The sequence below is a fragment of the Stegostoma tigrinum genome, chromosome 37, assembly GCF_030684315.1.
Source record: "Stegostoma tigrinum isolate sSteTig4 chromosome 37, sSteTig4.hap1, whole genome shotgun sequence".
In the NCBI taxonomy this organism is placed as follows: domain Eukaryota; kingdom Metazoa; phylum Chordata; class Chondrichthyes; order Orectolobiformes; family Stegostomatidae; genus Stegostoma; species Stegostoma tigrinum.
In genome coordinates, this window is record NC_081390.1 from 9,699,323 (window position 1) to 9,718,011 (window position 18,689).

General features: G+C 43.2%; 1 protein-coding gene across 5 annotated transcripts in view; it reads right to left on the bottom strand.

The window, feature by feature from the left end:
* LOC125467627 (rho GTPase-activating protein 22-like) overlaps nucleotides 1-18,689 on the bottom strand; it is a 305,993-nt gene that overhangs the window by 16,105 nt on the left and 271,199 nt on the right. For all 5 annotated transcript variants that reach the window (XM_059640302.1, XM_048563745.2, XM_048563744.2 and 2 more), the window contains 4 exons: nucleotides 9,453-9,660; nucleotides 7,383-7,515; nucleotides 6,458-6,531; nucleotides 4,510-4,631 (listed from right to left, as the gene is read on the bottom strand). In XM_059640302.1, the coding sequence (XP_059496285.1) occupies nucleotides 4,510-4,631; nucleotides 6,458-6,531; nucleotides 7,383-7,515; nucleotides 9,453-9,660 (537 nt within the window). The remainder of the gene's footprint in view (nucleotides 1-4,509; nucleotides 4,632-6,457; nucleotides 6,532-7,382; nucleotides 7,516-9,452; nucleotides 9,661-18,689) is intronic.

The following is an 18,689-nucleotide window of genomic DNA, read 5'->3' on the forward strand; positions in this document are numbered from 1 at the left end:
GATCCAAAGTTGGTTAACAGGCAGGGATTGGTGCTAGAGCCTTTGTTGTACTTGGTGTAAATTAATGATGTGGATTTAAAATACAGGATCAGTGACCAAGAAGATTGATATAACATGAAGATTATTTGAGTAGTAAGTAGAAAGGTGAATGATGACTAAACTGCATCAACAGTTTGGATAGGTGGGCAGAGCTGAGGCAAATGGAATTTAACTCAAGTTTGACAGAATGTATGTGGGGAGGACCATCAAGGCAAGGGATTACACAGTGACTGGTGAAACCCTAGATCAAAGGGACCTTGGTGTGCATTTTTACAGATAGCTGAAAATTGCAGGGCAGGTAGAAAAGCTAGTTCAGAAAGTAATTAGAATACTTGCCTTTATTAGCTGAAGCACAGAATACAAAAGCAAATAAATTATGCTGGAACTGTATATAACACTAGTTAGGCCACAACTGGAGTACTGTACGGTATGTAATTCTGGTCACCACTTTGTGCTAGAGACGGTGCAGAGGAGGTTTATAAGGATACTGCCTGGGCTGGAGGATCTATGACAGGAGGAAAGAATGGATAGGCTGGTGTTATGTTACTGACAGCAGCAAAGGTTGGGATGTGACTTGATCACAGGGCAAAGACAGTATAGATGGGAAGGCACCTCTTCCATTAACAGAGCGGTCAATAACCAGGGGCCATAGGTTTAAGGTTAGAGGTGGAAGGGTATCAGCGAGTTGAGAAATATTTTCACTGGAGATGATGGGAGTCTGAAATTCACTGCCTGAAAAGGGTAATTGAATCAAAAACTCCAGCCACATTTAAGCTGTATTTAGAGGTGGACTTATGTTGCCACAGTTTCAGGGCCTTAGGCTAAAAGCTGAAATAAATGGGATTAGTGTAGTCCAATCTTTGCCTGGCCCAGGCATGATGGGCTAAATGGCCTCTTCTGTACTGTAAATGTTTCAGAGTGACATTGGGAGCAAGTTATTGGTTGACGTCACACTGCAACATTAACACATGAAACATTTACAGCCTAGAATTTCAGCATAATGATAGAATTTACATGTAAAATATCGTGATTACTTAAACCCAATTGAGCTTCAGTCATTAGCACTTGATCATATTTCCATGTGCTTTTGATACCCCAGTTAGAAAAGCAAATTTCAACTAACTGGGCCTACTGTACCTCCAGGACAATTGAGTACTGTATAGACAATTAAAAACCAAAGGAACTGGATGCTATAAATCAGAAACAGCTGGAAAAGCTCAGCATCTGTGGAGACAAGCTAGAGTGAATGTTTCAGGTCTGGTGACCCATCCTCAGAAAGGAGTATGGCCTAATCAACACCAAACACATCCCGTGAAAGAGCTAAAAAGGTCTCCCTCGCATACTGATGTGACAATTGCTGTGAAATGTTTTCAATTTCAGACAATTGATCTGCACAACTGACCTTGCTGCACAAGTAGCAGTCAGCTGGAATCACTGACAGACTGACTTGTTCAGTGGCAGTGATGACTGGAACAAATATTTAATTTTAAATTCAGTTACCTCCAGGCCTGATTGGCCATAACCCAGTGAATAATTGATTATAAGTGGTGACATTTTGTGGCTGTGCACTAATTCATGGGAGTTTTGACATTTGGGCATTTGTTAATAGATTTCAGCAAAAATGTTGGTAAGATCATATTGTTCAGCATATTCTGGAGATATTTTAATGAGCAGCAGGAATTTGGGTACATTTAAAAGACGAATCAAATTTGGGACTTGGGCCCTCTCAATCTCAATGAGAGGGTGATGCTGTTATGTCAAATTCACACAAAGGCAGATGAGTAATTCACAAGGCCCAGGGTTTTAATCCAAAATTCCTTCTCTTGATTGATGCACTTGTACCATTCGGGATCAGAATGTTTGGACTCATCACACAGCTGTTGGGTCCGGCAAAATTTTCAGTGAATACAAACTCCACACCATAGCTGACCACAGTGACAGAAATGGCAGCACCAACAAACGCTGGTAAGCTGTTGTGGCAGAGATGGGTATTTGGGGAATCAGACCAAACCAGCCCAGGCCAGGACCAGCTGAAAGGGATAAGGCACACAGACTCTTCGTTTTTCACGGACAGGTTCAACAGCATAGAAATGAGAGGGTTCTTTTTTTAAAACCATGTGACCCAATGGTCATGCCCTATTGATTCCACTTCTCAAAGCTAAAAACAATTCAGCCTTAAATCAGTGATAATGGGAACTGCAGATGTTGGAGAGTCCAAGATAACAAAGTGTGGAGCTGGATGAACACAGCAGGCCAAGCAGCATCTCAGGAGCACAAAAGCTGATGTTTCTGGCCTAGACCCTTCATCAGAGAGGGTGATGGGGAGAGGGAACTGGACTGAAGATGGAGAGAAAAGAAGATAGGTGCAGAGGAGATTATAGGTGGGGAGGTAGGGAGGGGATAGGTCAGTCCAGGTAAGATGGACAGGTCAAGGGGGCGGGATAAGGTGGTAGGTAGGAAATGGAGGTGCGGCTTGAGGTGGGAGGAAGGGATGGGTGAGAGGAAGAACAGGTTAGGGAAGCAGAGACAGGTTGGGCGCAGTCACATCACCTTCCCCAGCGCCCACCCACAGAACCAGACCATCCCCAACGGACCACAGCCCACACTCAAGCCCTCCCAACCCAGTCCCAACTGCGACGACCCCCACACCCAGAGCACTCAGACCCCCCAGAAGCGCCCCTCCCTGCGAGTCCCAAAACAGACACCCGCAGCCACGCGCCGGCACCTCCAGGCACCGCAATCCAGCCTGCCCCAGCCCAGAGCCTCCCCCTCCCAGACCCGCAAAGGACCTCCGCCGACCCCATCCTCCGCAGGATCCACAGACCAAAAACCCAGCCCCACTGGACTCCAAAAATTGCAAGCACAACAATCTCACTGGCTCCCGCCACCCACAAGAGGACCCCTGCCATCTGCTTGGCCTGCTGTGTTCATCTAGCTCCACACTTCGTTATCAGCCTTAAATCAGTTGTGATTGAACAGTGGCAACATTGTAGCCATCAAACTATGCTGCAGAGCTCCATAAAATCTAGCAGTTACCTTCAAAAAAATTTATTTGTTTTCTGAAGATATTAATGTTGTCATTGTGCACTGTTGACAGTTTGATGGTTAAGTTCAGTATGTGTAGCATTGAGCAGGAGGAATAGGAACACGTCCCTCCGGCCCGTGGAATATAGGTTCAGCAGTAGGCCATCCAGGCCACTAAGCATTCTCCAGCATTCAATTAGATCAATGTTGTTCTGTACCTTAGCTACCTTATTCTTTCATGGGACATGAATGTCCTGTCAAGGTCAGCATTTAAAGCTTGTTCCTAATTGTTGTTGAAATGAATGGCTTGCAGAGTCAATTCAGAGGACCATTAACCAGATGACTGTGTAGCTTGACAGTGACACGTCGGCCAGACCAGGTAAAGACAATAAGATTTCCTTCCCAAAAACTGCATTAGTGAGCCAATTGAATTGTTAAGGCCATCTATGATTGTTTCATGAACACCACTAGCATTCAACTCTAGATTTTTTTTTACTAATTACATTTAAGTTCCACATGCTGTTGTGATGAGATTGGTATCCTTATTCCAAAACATGACCCAGGGTCTCTGGACTACTTGACCTTACCATTACACACTCAAACAACCTCACCCAGCCCATTTTGCCTTATTCCTGGATACCGTCCCCAATCTGTTATCAGTTCTGACCTCAAGTTCAAGTCAGTTACTTTGCATTTGTCTGTCACTGTGACTTGCTGCGCTCCGGGTGTTCTCAACAAGCGGATGAATTGAATGATGCACCACTGAAGTTCACAATAGAAGTATGTTTGAAGCTGCAGAAACCATTTTCAATAACAGATTGGTGGGAAGCCCTCAGCTATGATGCTGACTTTACATGGTCAATTGGATACTTAGAGGAGCAATGAGTGTCCTTTGGTGCATGTTTTTTTAAATTTATTTCCCGCACCTCATCTGCAAAACCAAGTCAATGCTTACGATCAGAAAGAACGATGGTATGATCTTTTCTTCACAGTCTCAGAGGACCATAGTACTGCTTTTTCATTAGAGAGATGACAGAGCTTTACTCTGTCCAACACCCTGTCCTCAGTGTTTGACAGGTATAGTGGCGCTGAGACTTCAACATCATCAAAGTGGATGCAGAGTAATGTCCTGGGAATGTTTAATGGGGACAGGGTGGAGGAAGATTTACTTTCAGTTTAAAAGAGGGAATTTAGCATTCAGTCTAAAAGAGTAGAGCGAGATGATTAGCAGTGACTTTAACGTAAGGATCACGATGTCTCACGTGAAGAGAGTTTGAAAAGGTGGACCATGTTGTTAGTGTTACTCTGTTATTACAAACCAGCGACTTCTAACTGGCAGGACAGATGAACCTGGCTAGCCAGCTAAGTGCTACCCAATGGAGAGATTTCATGAAAAAAATGTTTACAATTAATGATCAATGGTAGTAATTAAGTCAATTCACACACCTTCCATAATAGTTACAGGGTCTTCCAGTTTTGGACGCAAAATATTTGGCCCAAAGACAGTTGCGAGGTTTTGGACACTCATTTTGTTAACACTTGAATATGACTGAACTTCATCAAGGAACCTACAGATAATGTGACAAATATTGAGTTATTCAAAATATATTACAAATCTATAAAAGATGTACCTGTGCCGCATTGCAGTGTGCACACGAGCTCACCCAGTGATAATTCCCCAGATTGCTCACAGTTAAAGGCTTTTCTTTCAGTTTGCTTGGACTCTTCAGCTGTGGGCGGCAATAAAGCAATCTGCTGATTTGACATTTTGGGACGTACTGACTGCATGTGCAGCTATTCTCCCGGAGGTGATGTATGTCCCTTGATCCAAATGCAAAAGATCACAGCATAGAAATACCCATTTCTTGCCAAACTGATGCCTGTAGATTTGGACTGACTGGGTTATGGTCAGTGTGGCAAAGTAGGGCAACAGAAATTGCATGGACATTGAATAAAAACTGAAAAGAAACACTACACTTTTAAAACAAAACCCTAGAAATCACACCACACATGGAGACAGATTGTTCTTCTATTCAAGCAACTTCCCATCACATATTCTGTACATGCAAACTACTGTTAATATAACTGCAAGAAATTCCCATTAACATTTCGCATCACTCTCCACCCATTGGTTTGATGAAGATGTGACATAATCTACTGGAAGTTAAACATCTTCATGCAAGTGGCGATCAAACAAGTCTGCAACATCAAAATGTTTGATGTTCTGTCTTGCAACTCTGTTCCAAACAGGTCTTAAAAATGTGGCAAATTGTTTTATCACGTGCCATCAACTCACTGCGCACAAAAAAACAAGTTTCTAATTCCATTTCAATAACTGGAGAAGTGAAACACTTTTTATTCTGCATAGTGGTTCACCGAATGTTCACCAGCTCAACTGGCAGAGCATCAGACTCTTAATCTCAGATTCATGGGTTTGGGGCCCATACTGGGCGCTTTCATTCTGAAACTGTACCACTAGCTGTGTGAATTTGCTCAAACTGAATCTCAGCTCCTTCCCTAACCCACGATCTCCAAAGTGAGAACGTGGGGTTCAGCTGGATTGAAATTTTACATCTCCCTCGGTCTCCTCATGAAGGCCATGATCAACTGCGCTTATAATACAGGGAGGAGAACCCGTCCATCACCTCTGACAGAGGCAGCAAAGGACACATGCATAGATCACCAGGCAGCTGGTGTTGGTTGCATGGTCGTGCCAACTGTAAAGAAAAGGTAACTAGAGCTCGGGAGAAAGATATACCCAGCAGTAGTGATACAGCAACAGACACTATACCACAGAAAAAAAAAAGAGAGAGTGCTTCTCTACTTTGAAGACAGTGATAGTTAGTAACAAAGGAGATATAGGCAAGGTGGCTCAGTGGTTAGCCCTCCCGCTTCACAATGCCAGGAACTGAGATTCAATTCCACCCTCAGGCTATCCGTGTGGAGTTTGCACATTCTCACCAAATTTGCGTGGGTTTCCTCCGGTGCTCCAGTTTCCTCCCACAGTCCAAAGATGTGCAGGTTAGGTGGATTGGTCATGGGAAATTGCCCATAGTGTCCAGGGTTGTACAGGGTTACAGAGATGGGGGGTGGGGGGGGAAATCTGGGTGTGGACTCGATGGGCTGAATGGCCTGCTTCCATGCTGTGGGGATTCAAAATGAAGGGCTGTTTCCAAGGAATGAGTAGATCTGTAGCCCAGAATTGCTTTAAATGCTGGATGCATCGCGTAAGAATTGCAAACATTTCCTGCAATGATAGCTGTACGATTCAATAAATATTTTTATCCCCAGGGAAAGAAATGTCAATGAAGGCTTTAATGACATACAAAAGGTTACGTCGCTGCACTTGACCACCCATCTATTCCATGCAGACTTGTGATAGCACAAAACCCACCTGCAGATATATTTCAGGAGATTGTAATTGGCCTGAGGCAGATTAGTGACCTGCTTGATCAGTTCCTGGACACCCTGAGTAAAAAGAATTAGATTATTAATTCTCATTCTGGTTAGTGCAGAATATTTGTGGTGATTTTAACCTGACCTTCCCATTGTGAATATCAGGCAGTTAAAAACACTGTTTACACTGCTGATGTAGAGGGTTCGTCTAGTGTGATGGTACCTCTGAGCCAGGAGGCCCACATTTCAAATCCCTCCTGCTCCCGAGACGCATAATGATATTTCTCAACTGGTTGATTAGAAAATATCTACAGCGGTGTCCCAGAGCCACCAGACGGAACTTACGACCATCTCAGGCAACAGCTTAAAGGGTCATTTTTAAATGTAACCTTTCACCTCGTCATGTTGTCCAACCATTGTGAAATTTAATTCAAATCCAGTTAGGTGATGTTCTGGTGCTTGTGTTGGAACTTACATGAAGCACAAGGACGTCACTTATTTAGGCAGCTCTTTTACTCCTACGTGCTCAAAGGCAAGATAATGCTTCAAAACCTGTTGAGAGCATCTAGAGACCAGGATCTGACTCTTCACCAATCTATACCTAGCAGAAGCATTTGTTGCTTCTTGAAATAGACTTTGCATACGGTGTTAAGTGTAGCTAGCTCCTGATAGAGCCTGTACCCCCTGCTTACAAATTATAGTGGACAGCTCGAATCATTTACTTCTGTCTTGCTCAGGTTTGGCTTTCAAGTGGTATAGTGTAGCAAATTTACTGAAAGTAACAGCAGGCAGATGGGACTAATTTAGTTTGGGACTATGTTCGGCATGGACTGGCTGGACCGAAGGGTCTGTCTCTGTGCTGTGTGACTCTATAATACAGAATGATCCAATTTCTGAGAATGCTGGCAAATGGGTAGACGTACCTCTTCTTGATCCTTAGCCAACAGTTGTGCACATGACAGGAAGTCTTCATACTTGGCAAATGGAATCACTGGCTCAGGTAACTCTCTCAGGTACAGCTTCAGCAGGGATGCAACCGTGTGGACATCAGTGTTCCTGCAAAAACAAATTGGGAAACATCCGATTCCCAGGTATTGCAGCTGACCGTGATTCATGAGCATTTGTTGTCAGACCTCCAGCAGTAGTTTATCAAGTCTTTTATGAACCAGCAAAAGGCTAATTTCTCTTCGAGACTGTCCATACAAGACATCTGCTTCATGGTGTGGACAAGGAATATTAAAATTTGTACTAATTCTCAACCACAAAGCTTTAGTGACCACTGTAGAAAAAGAGTCAAAATTAAACTGTCCGAATAATTCCATTTTGCTATTAGAAGTGTGAATAGCACATTTCTTTGAGACCATCAAGTTTCGAGTTCTGTAGAGCTGCAAGAATTTGAGAAAAGGAACAACGTTTGATGAGAAGTTAGGAAGGTGAGGGATGACGCAAGATGCTGCCTGGCCTGCTGTGTTCCTCCAGCTCCATGCTGTGTTGTCTCTGGCTCCAGCATCTGCAGTTCTTGCTGTCTCTAGGTAAGGGGTGATCTATCGAAACAAAAAAGGCTTCTTCAGCCCTGTTCTTATGTTTCCATTCCATGTGCATTCCTACTTAAAGTGCATCTCCGACAACACTCAAGCAGCTTGATGGTCTCTGGGCTTAACTAGCACCACATCCATAAACATCCACTCCCTCCACCACTCATGCTCAGTATCAGCGGTATGTCATACCTTTAAATTCACGACAGAAATTCACCAACGTTCCTTAGGCAAACCTAAAGCCAATCACCTTTCAAATCTACAACCATAATCATGTAGAAGGACAAGGGCAGCAGATACATGGGAACTCCACCATCTGAACTTTTCCCTCCAAGCCACTGACCTTCCCTGACGTGGGAAATATATCACCATTCCTTCAGTGTTGCTGGGTCAAAGTCCTGAAAGTCCTTCACAAAGGGCATTCCAAGTCTACATTTACCAAATGGACTGCTGCAGGCTCAAAATCGCCTTCTCCAGGGAAATTCATAGTGGGCAATAAATGTTAGCCCACCCAGGAATGTCCACATACCACAAATGAATTCTAAAGAAACAGAAGATCGAACTGATGTAAATCAGCAGAATCTGGATTTCAATCAGGCAAAAGCTGTCCAGTTGTCGAACCAATCAAACAGCAGTTTAAATTGTGCCTGGCTAGGCAATAGTCTCTGTTTCCTAACACGCCCCCTAGCTGCATAGCATGCTCCCTCATCTGTAGCTGACTGAAGGTCATGAGGCTTGACTCCCAGGTGAAATGAAGCAGCCTTGAATTGATGGAGAGTTTACAATCATCTCACACTAGGCTGGATTCAATCCAAAACAGTGCCTGATATACATATTTCTCAAACTAGTACAATTGCAAACTACAAAGCAGTTTAGTCTTGCAAATTGCAATGGATCTAGAGGGGCCATAGAGGAAAGAAAAGGAAGTAAAGATATTCCATTTGAAAATGACGACGCATACAAAGTTCTAATGAGCAGAATGTAGTGCGTTAATTATTTTCAGTACAATAAGGTCAGATAATGAGGGCAATGAAAATATGAACAAATCTGCAGTTAGGAGAGACAATGTTGAATTTGAAATTAATACATACCAGCATTTCTAGTGTACAATATGTGATTTCTTTTATTCTACAGAAATCCTCCGACAACAATGCATTCCAGGAAGAATTAGTTCTCCATGCCATCATTTGGCAATGATGATTAGCTACAGAAGTGGTTGTGCAATACCGTGACACACTAGAACATAGAACATTACAGTGCAGTACAGGCCCTTCAGCTCTTGATGTTGCGCTGACCTGTGAAACCAATCTGAAGCCCATCTAACTAGGAATAATGTGGAATTTCAGTTCGACAGCCATTTGAGTAAAGCCTTAAACTACTGCTTACTAAATTAGCATTGAGAGTTTTGAGTGTTTAAGTCATGGAAGTTGAAATAATCAAAATTTCAGCACACATTACCTGTCAAATAGAGGTTTTTCTCCACAATCAAAAGAATCCTGGAGGTCTTTGACCAGGTTGGCTTGGCCGGGCATGCGGAATAAACCCTCTTCAGTGAGGCCATGCTCTCTGATAAAGTCCACACACTGTTCGACTAATAAGGGAGCCAGCCGCTTTCCAAATTTCCGCTCGTACTGGACTGTATCTTCCAAACGCTGTCCAAATATACCTGAAAGTAAATTGGAATTCCCAGCTGTGATTTCCCTCGGCACAGACTTCAATACAAAGTCTCTGATTGATAGTGAATGTTTTCAAAGTCGGTGCAGTGAACTGAAACACTATCAGAAGTTAAAAAGGAGGCAACTCAAAACACTTTAATTACAATGCGGCAGATCAATTTAAAAAGCCACAGGTTTGTCAAAGAAAAAAAATCTTTCTTCTTCGTGTGGGTTTTTCAAAAGAGAGCTTCAAACACTTCCTTTCCACTCAACATTAGTATGTACAATCTCAGACACTGCTCCCTTATCTCTCTTTCACAGCTGGGAAGAATACAGAAGCAAAGAACCTAAGAATAGTCGGTCATTTCAAACCTACAGTCCTCAGCCACAACTGCTTGCCTTTTTTGATACAGTACTGATCTGGTCTGTGCTCTCTCCAGTCTACTCCTGACCTAGAATTGTAGCAAAGTTGAGGATACAATGTCATAAGGAAACATGAAAATGCAATGCAGACAGTTTTCTGAAGAAGGGCCTAGACCCGAAACGTCAGCTTTCCTGCTCCTCCGATGCTGCTTGGCCTGCTCAGCTTCACACCTTGTTATCTCTACAAAAAAATGCAATTCACAGTTTTTGATATTTTCAGAATAATTAAGTATTTGATTGCATCAACGCTGTTGCAATTGTGACCTCTGGTTTGCAGTGGATTCATTGACCTTAAGGACAAGTGGGGATAGGCAATAAACAATGGGCTTGCTAGCAATACTTTCATCTCACAAACAAGAGATGTGTTCTACATAGGGTCATACAGCACAGAAATAGACGCTACGGTCCAACTCGTCCATGCTGACCAGGTATCCCAAACTTAACTAGTCCCATTTGCCCTACATTTGATCCATATCCCTCTAAACCTTTCCAAATTCATGTACCTGTTCAAATGTCTTTTAAATGTCTCACTATACCCGCCTCTAACACTTCCTCTTGTAGCTCATTCCATATATGCGCCATCCTCTCTGTGGAAAATGTTGCCCCTCACAGGTCACTTTTAAATCTTTCCCCTCGTACTTAAATCTTTGAGCTCTAGTTTTGGACTCTCCTACCCTTGGGAACAGACCTTGACTATTCACCTTATCAAATCCCTAATACTTTCATAAATCTCGATAAGCCTCTGACCCTCCAGGGAAAGAAAATTTCCAGCCTTTTTCAGCCTCTACTTATAACTCGAACCTTCAAGTCAGGCAACTTTTTCTGCACCTTTTTCAGTTCAATAACATCCTTCCTACAGCAGAACAACCAGAATTGTATGCAGAATTCCAAAAGTGGCCTCACTAATGTCATGTACAGCCACAACATGACTTCCCAACACCTATACCCAATGCAATGGCTAATGCAGGCAAGCATGCCAAATGCCTTCTTCACTACCCTGACCATTTTTGACACCACCTTCTAGGAACAATGAAGCTACACCACTAGGTTCAACAACACTCCCCAGGGCACTACCATTAATTTGTGCATCCTGCTCTGGTTTGTCTTACCAAAATGCAACAACTCACATTTATCTAAATTAAACTCCATCTGCCACTTCTCGGACCATCTGATCAAGATTTCTTTGTAATCTTAGATAACCCTCTTCACTCTCCACTACACCATCAATTTTGGTGTCATCAACAAGCTTGTAAACCTATATTCTCACCCAAATCGTTGATATAAATGGCAAACAACAGTGGACCCATCACCAATCCTTGCACCAACTGCTGGTCACAGGCCTCTATTCCAATAAACAACCCTATATCACCACGCTCTTGTCTCCTACCATCAAGCTAGACAGTGATCCTGGGCTGGATTAGGTCCATTAACTACACTTCGTTTCTGATTGCTACCCACTGACTCTTTAAAAATGCCCATATGCAACATGATCTCACTTGACAGCGATGTCCGATCCCAGTCAAATAACATGATTATTTCAGATAAGTTTCCAGGCATGGTACAGGGAGGGTCACAGGTCCCTGTGTAAATGTATCCCACCAGGAGGCAGCGTGTTGAGGAGTACATAGAATCATTGATGGGAGAGATGTCTTGAGAAAGAGCTTGCTTATACTTGTCCAGCCTAAAGCAAGAGCGAGTCTAAAGATGATCGTGAAACCATTGTAGATTGTTGTTAAACCCCATCTGATTCACTAATGTCCTTTTAGAGAAGGAAAATGTCATCCTTATCTGACCAACACTCTTGACCCACAGTAATGTGGCTGGCTCAAACAACCCTCTGGATAAGCAGGGACGGGCATCAAATGCTGGCACTGCCATCAACACCAACATCCCATAAATGAGTTTTTAAAAGTAAGTGATCAGTGATGAGTGTCTGGGTCAAACCTGAAAGTAAACGTAAATGATAGCAGGGGTCAAAAAGCGTCTTCTCTTTCTCTCTCTCCTTTCTCATTCCCATTTGCCATGTGAAGGCAGAAAGATATATATTTGGGGAAAGTATAGTACTGAAGCAGTTTATTCCATGATCTAAGTTAAGTAAGGAGCTTGTCCACAGTACGCTACAGTCTGTTCAAACATGAACCAAATGGCCCATTTAGTTTAGGTAGTCAAGCAGTAAAAAGCACTTTTCTAATCTCCCCAGTGCCTCTCTCAGTAAGTGGCAATGCAGGTTTAAAAAAAAATTAGAATGTGCAAACAAAGAGCAGGGATTTATTCCTAGAGATATAATATTGAAAAGCAGAAGTTGTGTCAAATTTATGCAAGGCCATGATTAGATGGCATTTTCATTATTCTGGTCTCCCCCTTGCTAAAACAAAAACAAGAACTGAAGAAGAGACAGCACAGTGTGGGCTTGGAGGAACACAGCAGGCCAGGCAGCATCAGAAGAGCAGGAAAGCTGACGTTTTAGTTCAGGATCCTTCTTCAGAAATGAGAAAGGGGGAAAGGAAGCTCTGACATAAACTGAAGAAGGTGTGAGAAGAATTACAAGGATGATAACAGAACAGACAGGGTACACATCATCGGGGATGAGTTGACAACCCGGAGCCGTTCTCTATGGGGATCATATACAGTCGTTAGAATTATGAAGAGGATCAGTCAGGGCGATGTAAAGAAGGCCATTCCTTGTGAAATCATCTTAAGCTGCTGCGATAAATGTAGATAGTTACAAAATATCCCTATGAATGGAATTCAGGAGAATCTTCTTTACCTGGAGAGTGATGAGAAGGTAGAACACTCAAACTACGTTTGGATTAGCTCCAGCCAAAAGCATAGTTGGATTTAAGGAGAAGCCAAATGAATACATGAGGGTTAGGGTTGCTCCTGAGATGCTGTTTGGCCTGCTGTGTTCATCCAGCTTTACACTTTGCTATCTTGAATACATGAAGGAGTTAGGAAGAGAAGGATTTGCTGAATAGAAATGAAAGGTGGAAGGAGGCTCATGTGAAGCACAGACACTGGCCACACGCCCTGTTTGTGTAGCAACAGTTACACTGTGCCTTAGATGTCACGTTTTGTCCTGCTGTCTGTGGAGAGTTGTCTCTACGGTCCTGGGTTAATAAGGACAGAAACATGATGCTTACACCTGATCTCCAGTCCGTGCTCATTGGGTGAGGAGACACTTGGATTTAAATGTGGTTCTCCAGACTGAATTGCTCAGTGATCAGCTGGCCTCTCACTACTGGTAGAAAAAGGTCAGTCACACAACACCAGGTTATAGTCCAACAGGTTAATTTGGAATCACAAGCTTCCTGAGCGCTGCTCCTTCATCAGGTGAAGTTAAGAGAACCACACAGGCACAGAATTTTTAGGCAGAGAGATTAAAAGATCACACAAATGGTGTGAGTGGAGTGTCATCAGGCTGAGTAATAGGTCTCTGCGGGTGATTAGAAGTGTCAGACGGTGTGAGTAAAGTGTCAAAGTGAAGGGATGGCCTATAATACAATGAATTGAAGCAGAGAGATAATTGCAAAAACATTTTTAAATGAGACAAACCAAATGGCTGGAATAACACGATAGATATAACAGTCGCACGCCGAGGGTCTAACCAAAGTAATAAGTAATTCAAAAGTGTACAAATTAATTAAAGTAAAGTAGTGAGTTCATAACAAGTTATCAAGGAAATTGTGTCAAAACAGGAGAGTAAGGGAAATGTTACAGATGCAGAACAGTGTGGTGGGGTTACATGTAGCACGACATGAACCCAAGATCACAGGTGAGTCTATCTTCTTGGGTACAGAACTTGGCTATCAGTTTCTGCGCTGATTCTTCTGCTTGTGATTTCAAATAATCGTATTGGACTATATTGTGGCGTCGTGACTTCTGACCTCATCCACCCCTGTCCAACACCAGCGCCGCCACACACCGGTAGGACAGCGCTCACTGAACTGTACTGCAATAGATGTTTGGACTAAATATGGGTGCTTCAAAGGCATATGACCAGACCACGAGACCACAGAGTGACCAGGAATTGGTCCTCAGCCCTTCTCTACATTGATAACGTATGCTGTCTCTGCTGAAAAGACATCCCAAGGGAACAAAATTCTATTTTGAGTCACCGGTCTCAAAAGAGCGAGGGTCCTGGGAGGAGAAATGTATTCCTGGCTCCACAGTGTTGAAAGAAAGGTTCCAAATGCATTTTTTACCTTTACTAGTGGTCAGTGATCTCAGAACTCTGAGGAATCTTGCAACAAACAGCAAGCTTGTGATTCCAAATTAACCTGTTGGTCTATAACCTGGTGTTGTGTGACTGCTGACCTTTTCCTACCAGTAGTGAGAGGCCAGCTGATAACTGAGCAATTCAGTCTGGAGAACCACATTTAAATCCAAGTGTATCCTCACCCAATGAGCACGGACTGGAGATCAGGTGTAAGCATCCTGTTTCTGTCCTTATTAACCCAGAACCGTAGAGACAACTCTCCACAGACAACAGGGTAAAACAGCTAGACGACACATGCATTGGCTTATAACCACCTCTACTTCACTGAATGGGATGCTGAGAAACAAAATAGGCTGTTCACATTTAGCAGATCAACACTGACTGCCCTAATATTACAGCGGAATGGTTTGCTCCTATTTTAAGCCCAAAAAATATGACAGCAACACATAGCAATTTCTAAACCAACTCTTTTATTCTGTGGACATGTTTGGTAATTTAGCTAGTCATCGGACTCTTTCATTGCAATAACCTTTTGTTCTGAGAAAACGGAACTGAAAAACGTACAGGCTTTACTCAGATGGACAGTTCATTCCCTGCACTAGAATCGCTGACATAATTCAAAACATAGGAATATAGCAATAAAAGGGATAGGAGGGGGCCATTCAAGCCCTCATGCCTTTTTCATCATCCAATTAGATCAGTTGGTCGAATCTTAATGACATCGACCCATCACTTATGAGAGATAACAAGGTGTAGAGCTGGATGAACACAGCAGGCCAAACAGCATCAGAGGAGCAGGACGGCTGACGTTTCATGCCTAGACCCTTTTTCTGAAGTGTCTAGGCCCGAAACATCAGCCTTCCTGCTCCTCCGATGCTGCTTGGCCTGCTGTGTTCATCCAGCTCTACACCTTGTTATCTCAGATTCTCCAGCATCTGCAGTTCCTACTATCTCTAAAACAATTTTAACTCATTTCTCATTCTTAATACCCTTAACTGACTAAAATCTGTTGCCCTGAGTTCTGAAGTTTCCAATTTATTGCCCAATCTCAATCTCCCAACCATTTGGGGAGGGTGGGAACAGGTTCAAATCCACAACAGATCCTTGTGTAAGGAAGTACTTGATGACACTATTTCTGAATGGCTTAGTTCTAATGTTAAAGTGCTAACTTGCTTTGACACCCGACCAGAGGTAATACTTCCAAGCAAAACCTTTAATCATCATGGACATCTTAATTAGATGTTCCTTAAACTTTCTACACTCTAGGAATTACTTGCAAGCACTTGCCGGTGGCTTCTCGTTAACAGTGAACAAAGCAGAGCTGGCTATTACAACTTTCTATTAGGTCTGCTTGGTTTCTCATGCCTCAAGTGCTGCATGGGGTGTACAAATGGGCTTTCCAAACAGACCATCCAATGTAGAAATATATCATTGCTCCTTTGCTGTCAAAATCCTGGCATTTTCTCCCTAACTGCATTGTGAGTCCACCTAGAGCACATGGACTGCAGTAGCTCAAGATGGCAGCTCACCATCACCTTCTTAAGGGCAACTAAAGATGGACAATAAATGCTCTCCAGCCAGTGATACCCACATCCCACAAGTGAATAAAAAGACACTAAACATCTTCAGCTGAATCACACTGCGGTTTTGTTCAGTCATAACTTTTTTTCTACTTTCACTAATAAGGGATGAGTTGACTTCCATTCTCCTCCAGATTTCATTCAATTTATGGGATCTTACAACAAAGGTTAGTTATTTTACTGATACAATTAAATGAATCTGCCAGGATATTAGATGGCGCTAATGTTTGCCTATGGTGTCCTGTGTCTGGATATTTTAGCCTGCAACTCCTTTGCGTCTTTGGTAAAATGTTTGTTGGTATTGGGACAGCACGGTGCCTCAGTGGTTAGCACTGCTGCCTCACAGGAACCCGGGTTCGATTCCAGCCTCGGGTGATGTCTGTGTGGAGTTTGCATATTCTCCCCATGTCTGTGTGGGTTTCCTCCGGGTGTTCCGGTTTCCTCCCACCGTCCAAAAGTGCACAGGCTAGGTGGATTGGCCGTGCTAAATTGCCCATAGTGCCCAGGGTTAGGTGTGCGAGAAGGGGATGGGCCTGGCCAGGATACCTGGGGGTCGGGTTGGACTTGTTGGGCCGAAGGGCCTGTTTCCATACTGTGGGGATTCTATGAATTCAGGGAAGTGCAACTCAAGATACAGTTAACACATTTGTGACACAATCGACTTCTCCCATTCCTCTTTCTTTCCTTTACAACATTTTAGCTTTGTGAAACCCAAGTTTGGCATCACCATGTCACAGCTTTCTGATTGATCCAGCCCTCTTGGGATCACCTGCTGGTTCAGTTGCCTATATTTTCAATGGAATTCAGCCTTCAAGCCCAGCCCTGGGGACTGGAGCCCTCAATCCAAACTGACATTCCAATTTAACACAGAGTGCGCTGCACAAGCAGAGCCCTCAGAACTTTAAATCAAGGCCCCCTCTCAGTCAATTAAGGTGGGGATAGGGAATCCTTTACAAAGAGCAGGCCTCACCAGTATATATCTCTGATAACAGATCATAGAGTCACACAGCACGGAAACAGACCCTTCAGTCCAAGCCAAGCATAATTCCAAACTAGACTAGTTCCACTTGCCTCCTCCTGGACTATACCTGTCCAAATCTTTCCTATTCATGTACTTTTAGCTGTTGTAACTGTGCCCACAAACATCACTTCCTCTGGAAGTTCATTCCACAGGTGAACCACCCTCTAGGTAAAAAAATTTGCTCCTCACGTCGTTTTTAAATCTCTTTCTTCTCACCTTAAAAATATGCCTATTTAGCTTCTCCCTACAACCTTGGCAACATCCTTGTAAATCTTTTCCGAACCCTTTCAAGTTTAACAACATCTTTCCTACAGCAGCAAGACAAGAATTAAAAACATGATTCTAAACCAAAAACAAAGTTGCTGGAAAAGCTCAGCAGGTCTGGCAACATCTGTGAACGAGAAAACAGAGTTAACATTTCAGGTCCGGTGACCCTTCCTCAGAACAGTATTCTAAAAGTGGCCTAACCAATGTCCCGTACAGCCACAACATGATGCACCAGCTCCTACACTCAATGCACTGACCAATACAGGAGAGTGTGCCAAACACCATCTTTACTACAGTCTACCTGTGACTCCACTTTCAAGGAACTGCACCCTGAGGTCCCTTTGTTTGGCAACACTCCGACAGCCCTCCCATTAACTGACTAAGTCCTGCCCTGCTTGCCTGACCAAAATGCAACAGCTCGCTTGTTTCATTCACAGGATGAGGCCCTATCTGAGTAAGCAAGTCAAAGCTGTTGAACTGAGTGCGATAAACTTCTGCCTAAATCATTTAATGAACAAAACTGATATCTGTCATCCAGTCTGTCAAACAGTCCCATTGGTGGCGTTCTCAAGCTACGTTATTTAAGTGAAACACAGAAAAGCGTTGGCAGAGTGACACACTGCATGTAGCAGGTCTGAATAGGGGACTGAGAGTGAGATAAATCCTTTCAGCATTTGGTAATGGCGTTATCTAAAGTCTGTAAATTCCACCTTCACAATCTGCTCCTCTGCACTAACAGTCTCGGAGGTAGCTACATCCAGGTTTGATGTAGGCTAGGGCACCTGAGACTAACCTCTACTATCTCACACACTCTCACAATCACACACACACACACACACACACACACACACACACACACAGAGAAATGTTAGGCATTTGTTGGGTCTTGGATTAGGAGCTTTGGATCAGTGTCAGCGGAGGGGTGATTCACTTCAGGCTAGTCTGGGTTGGGTAACGAAAAATGCTGCTTGGAGGCTCTCTACATAATTGGCAAAACAGATATCAAGTCCTGCGTCATGCAGAGATATAGGAACTGCCGATGCTAGAGTCAGAGATAACACAGTGTGGAGCTGCAGGAACACAGCAGACCAGGCAGGATCAGGGGAGCAGAAAAGCTGAAGAGTTTTTTCTGAAGAAGGGTCCCGACCCAAAACGTCAACTTTTCTTCTCCTGTGATGCTGCCTGGCTGCTGTGTTCCTCCAACTCCACACTGTTATCCCTGCACCATGCAGGATGTAGTTGAATTGTCCAGGCAAGGTCATTTTAACCAAATAGAACTTTTAAAATGACAGATGGCATAATCTAAGAGATTGCAGCTTTCAGACAATCCTGGTACCTACCTGAATAAAAAAAGTTTCATTTATAATAGATTTATTTTAAATGAAAATGAGGATACCATGAAGCTGATTACACAATCACACCATTGTCTACACTTCTCGGGATATGTAACAGAAGAAATGCACATACAAAGTGTACTATGGCTCACATAATGCAATATAATGAGTTGCTGCAAAAGTTTGAGGTGAGCCTTAT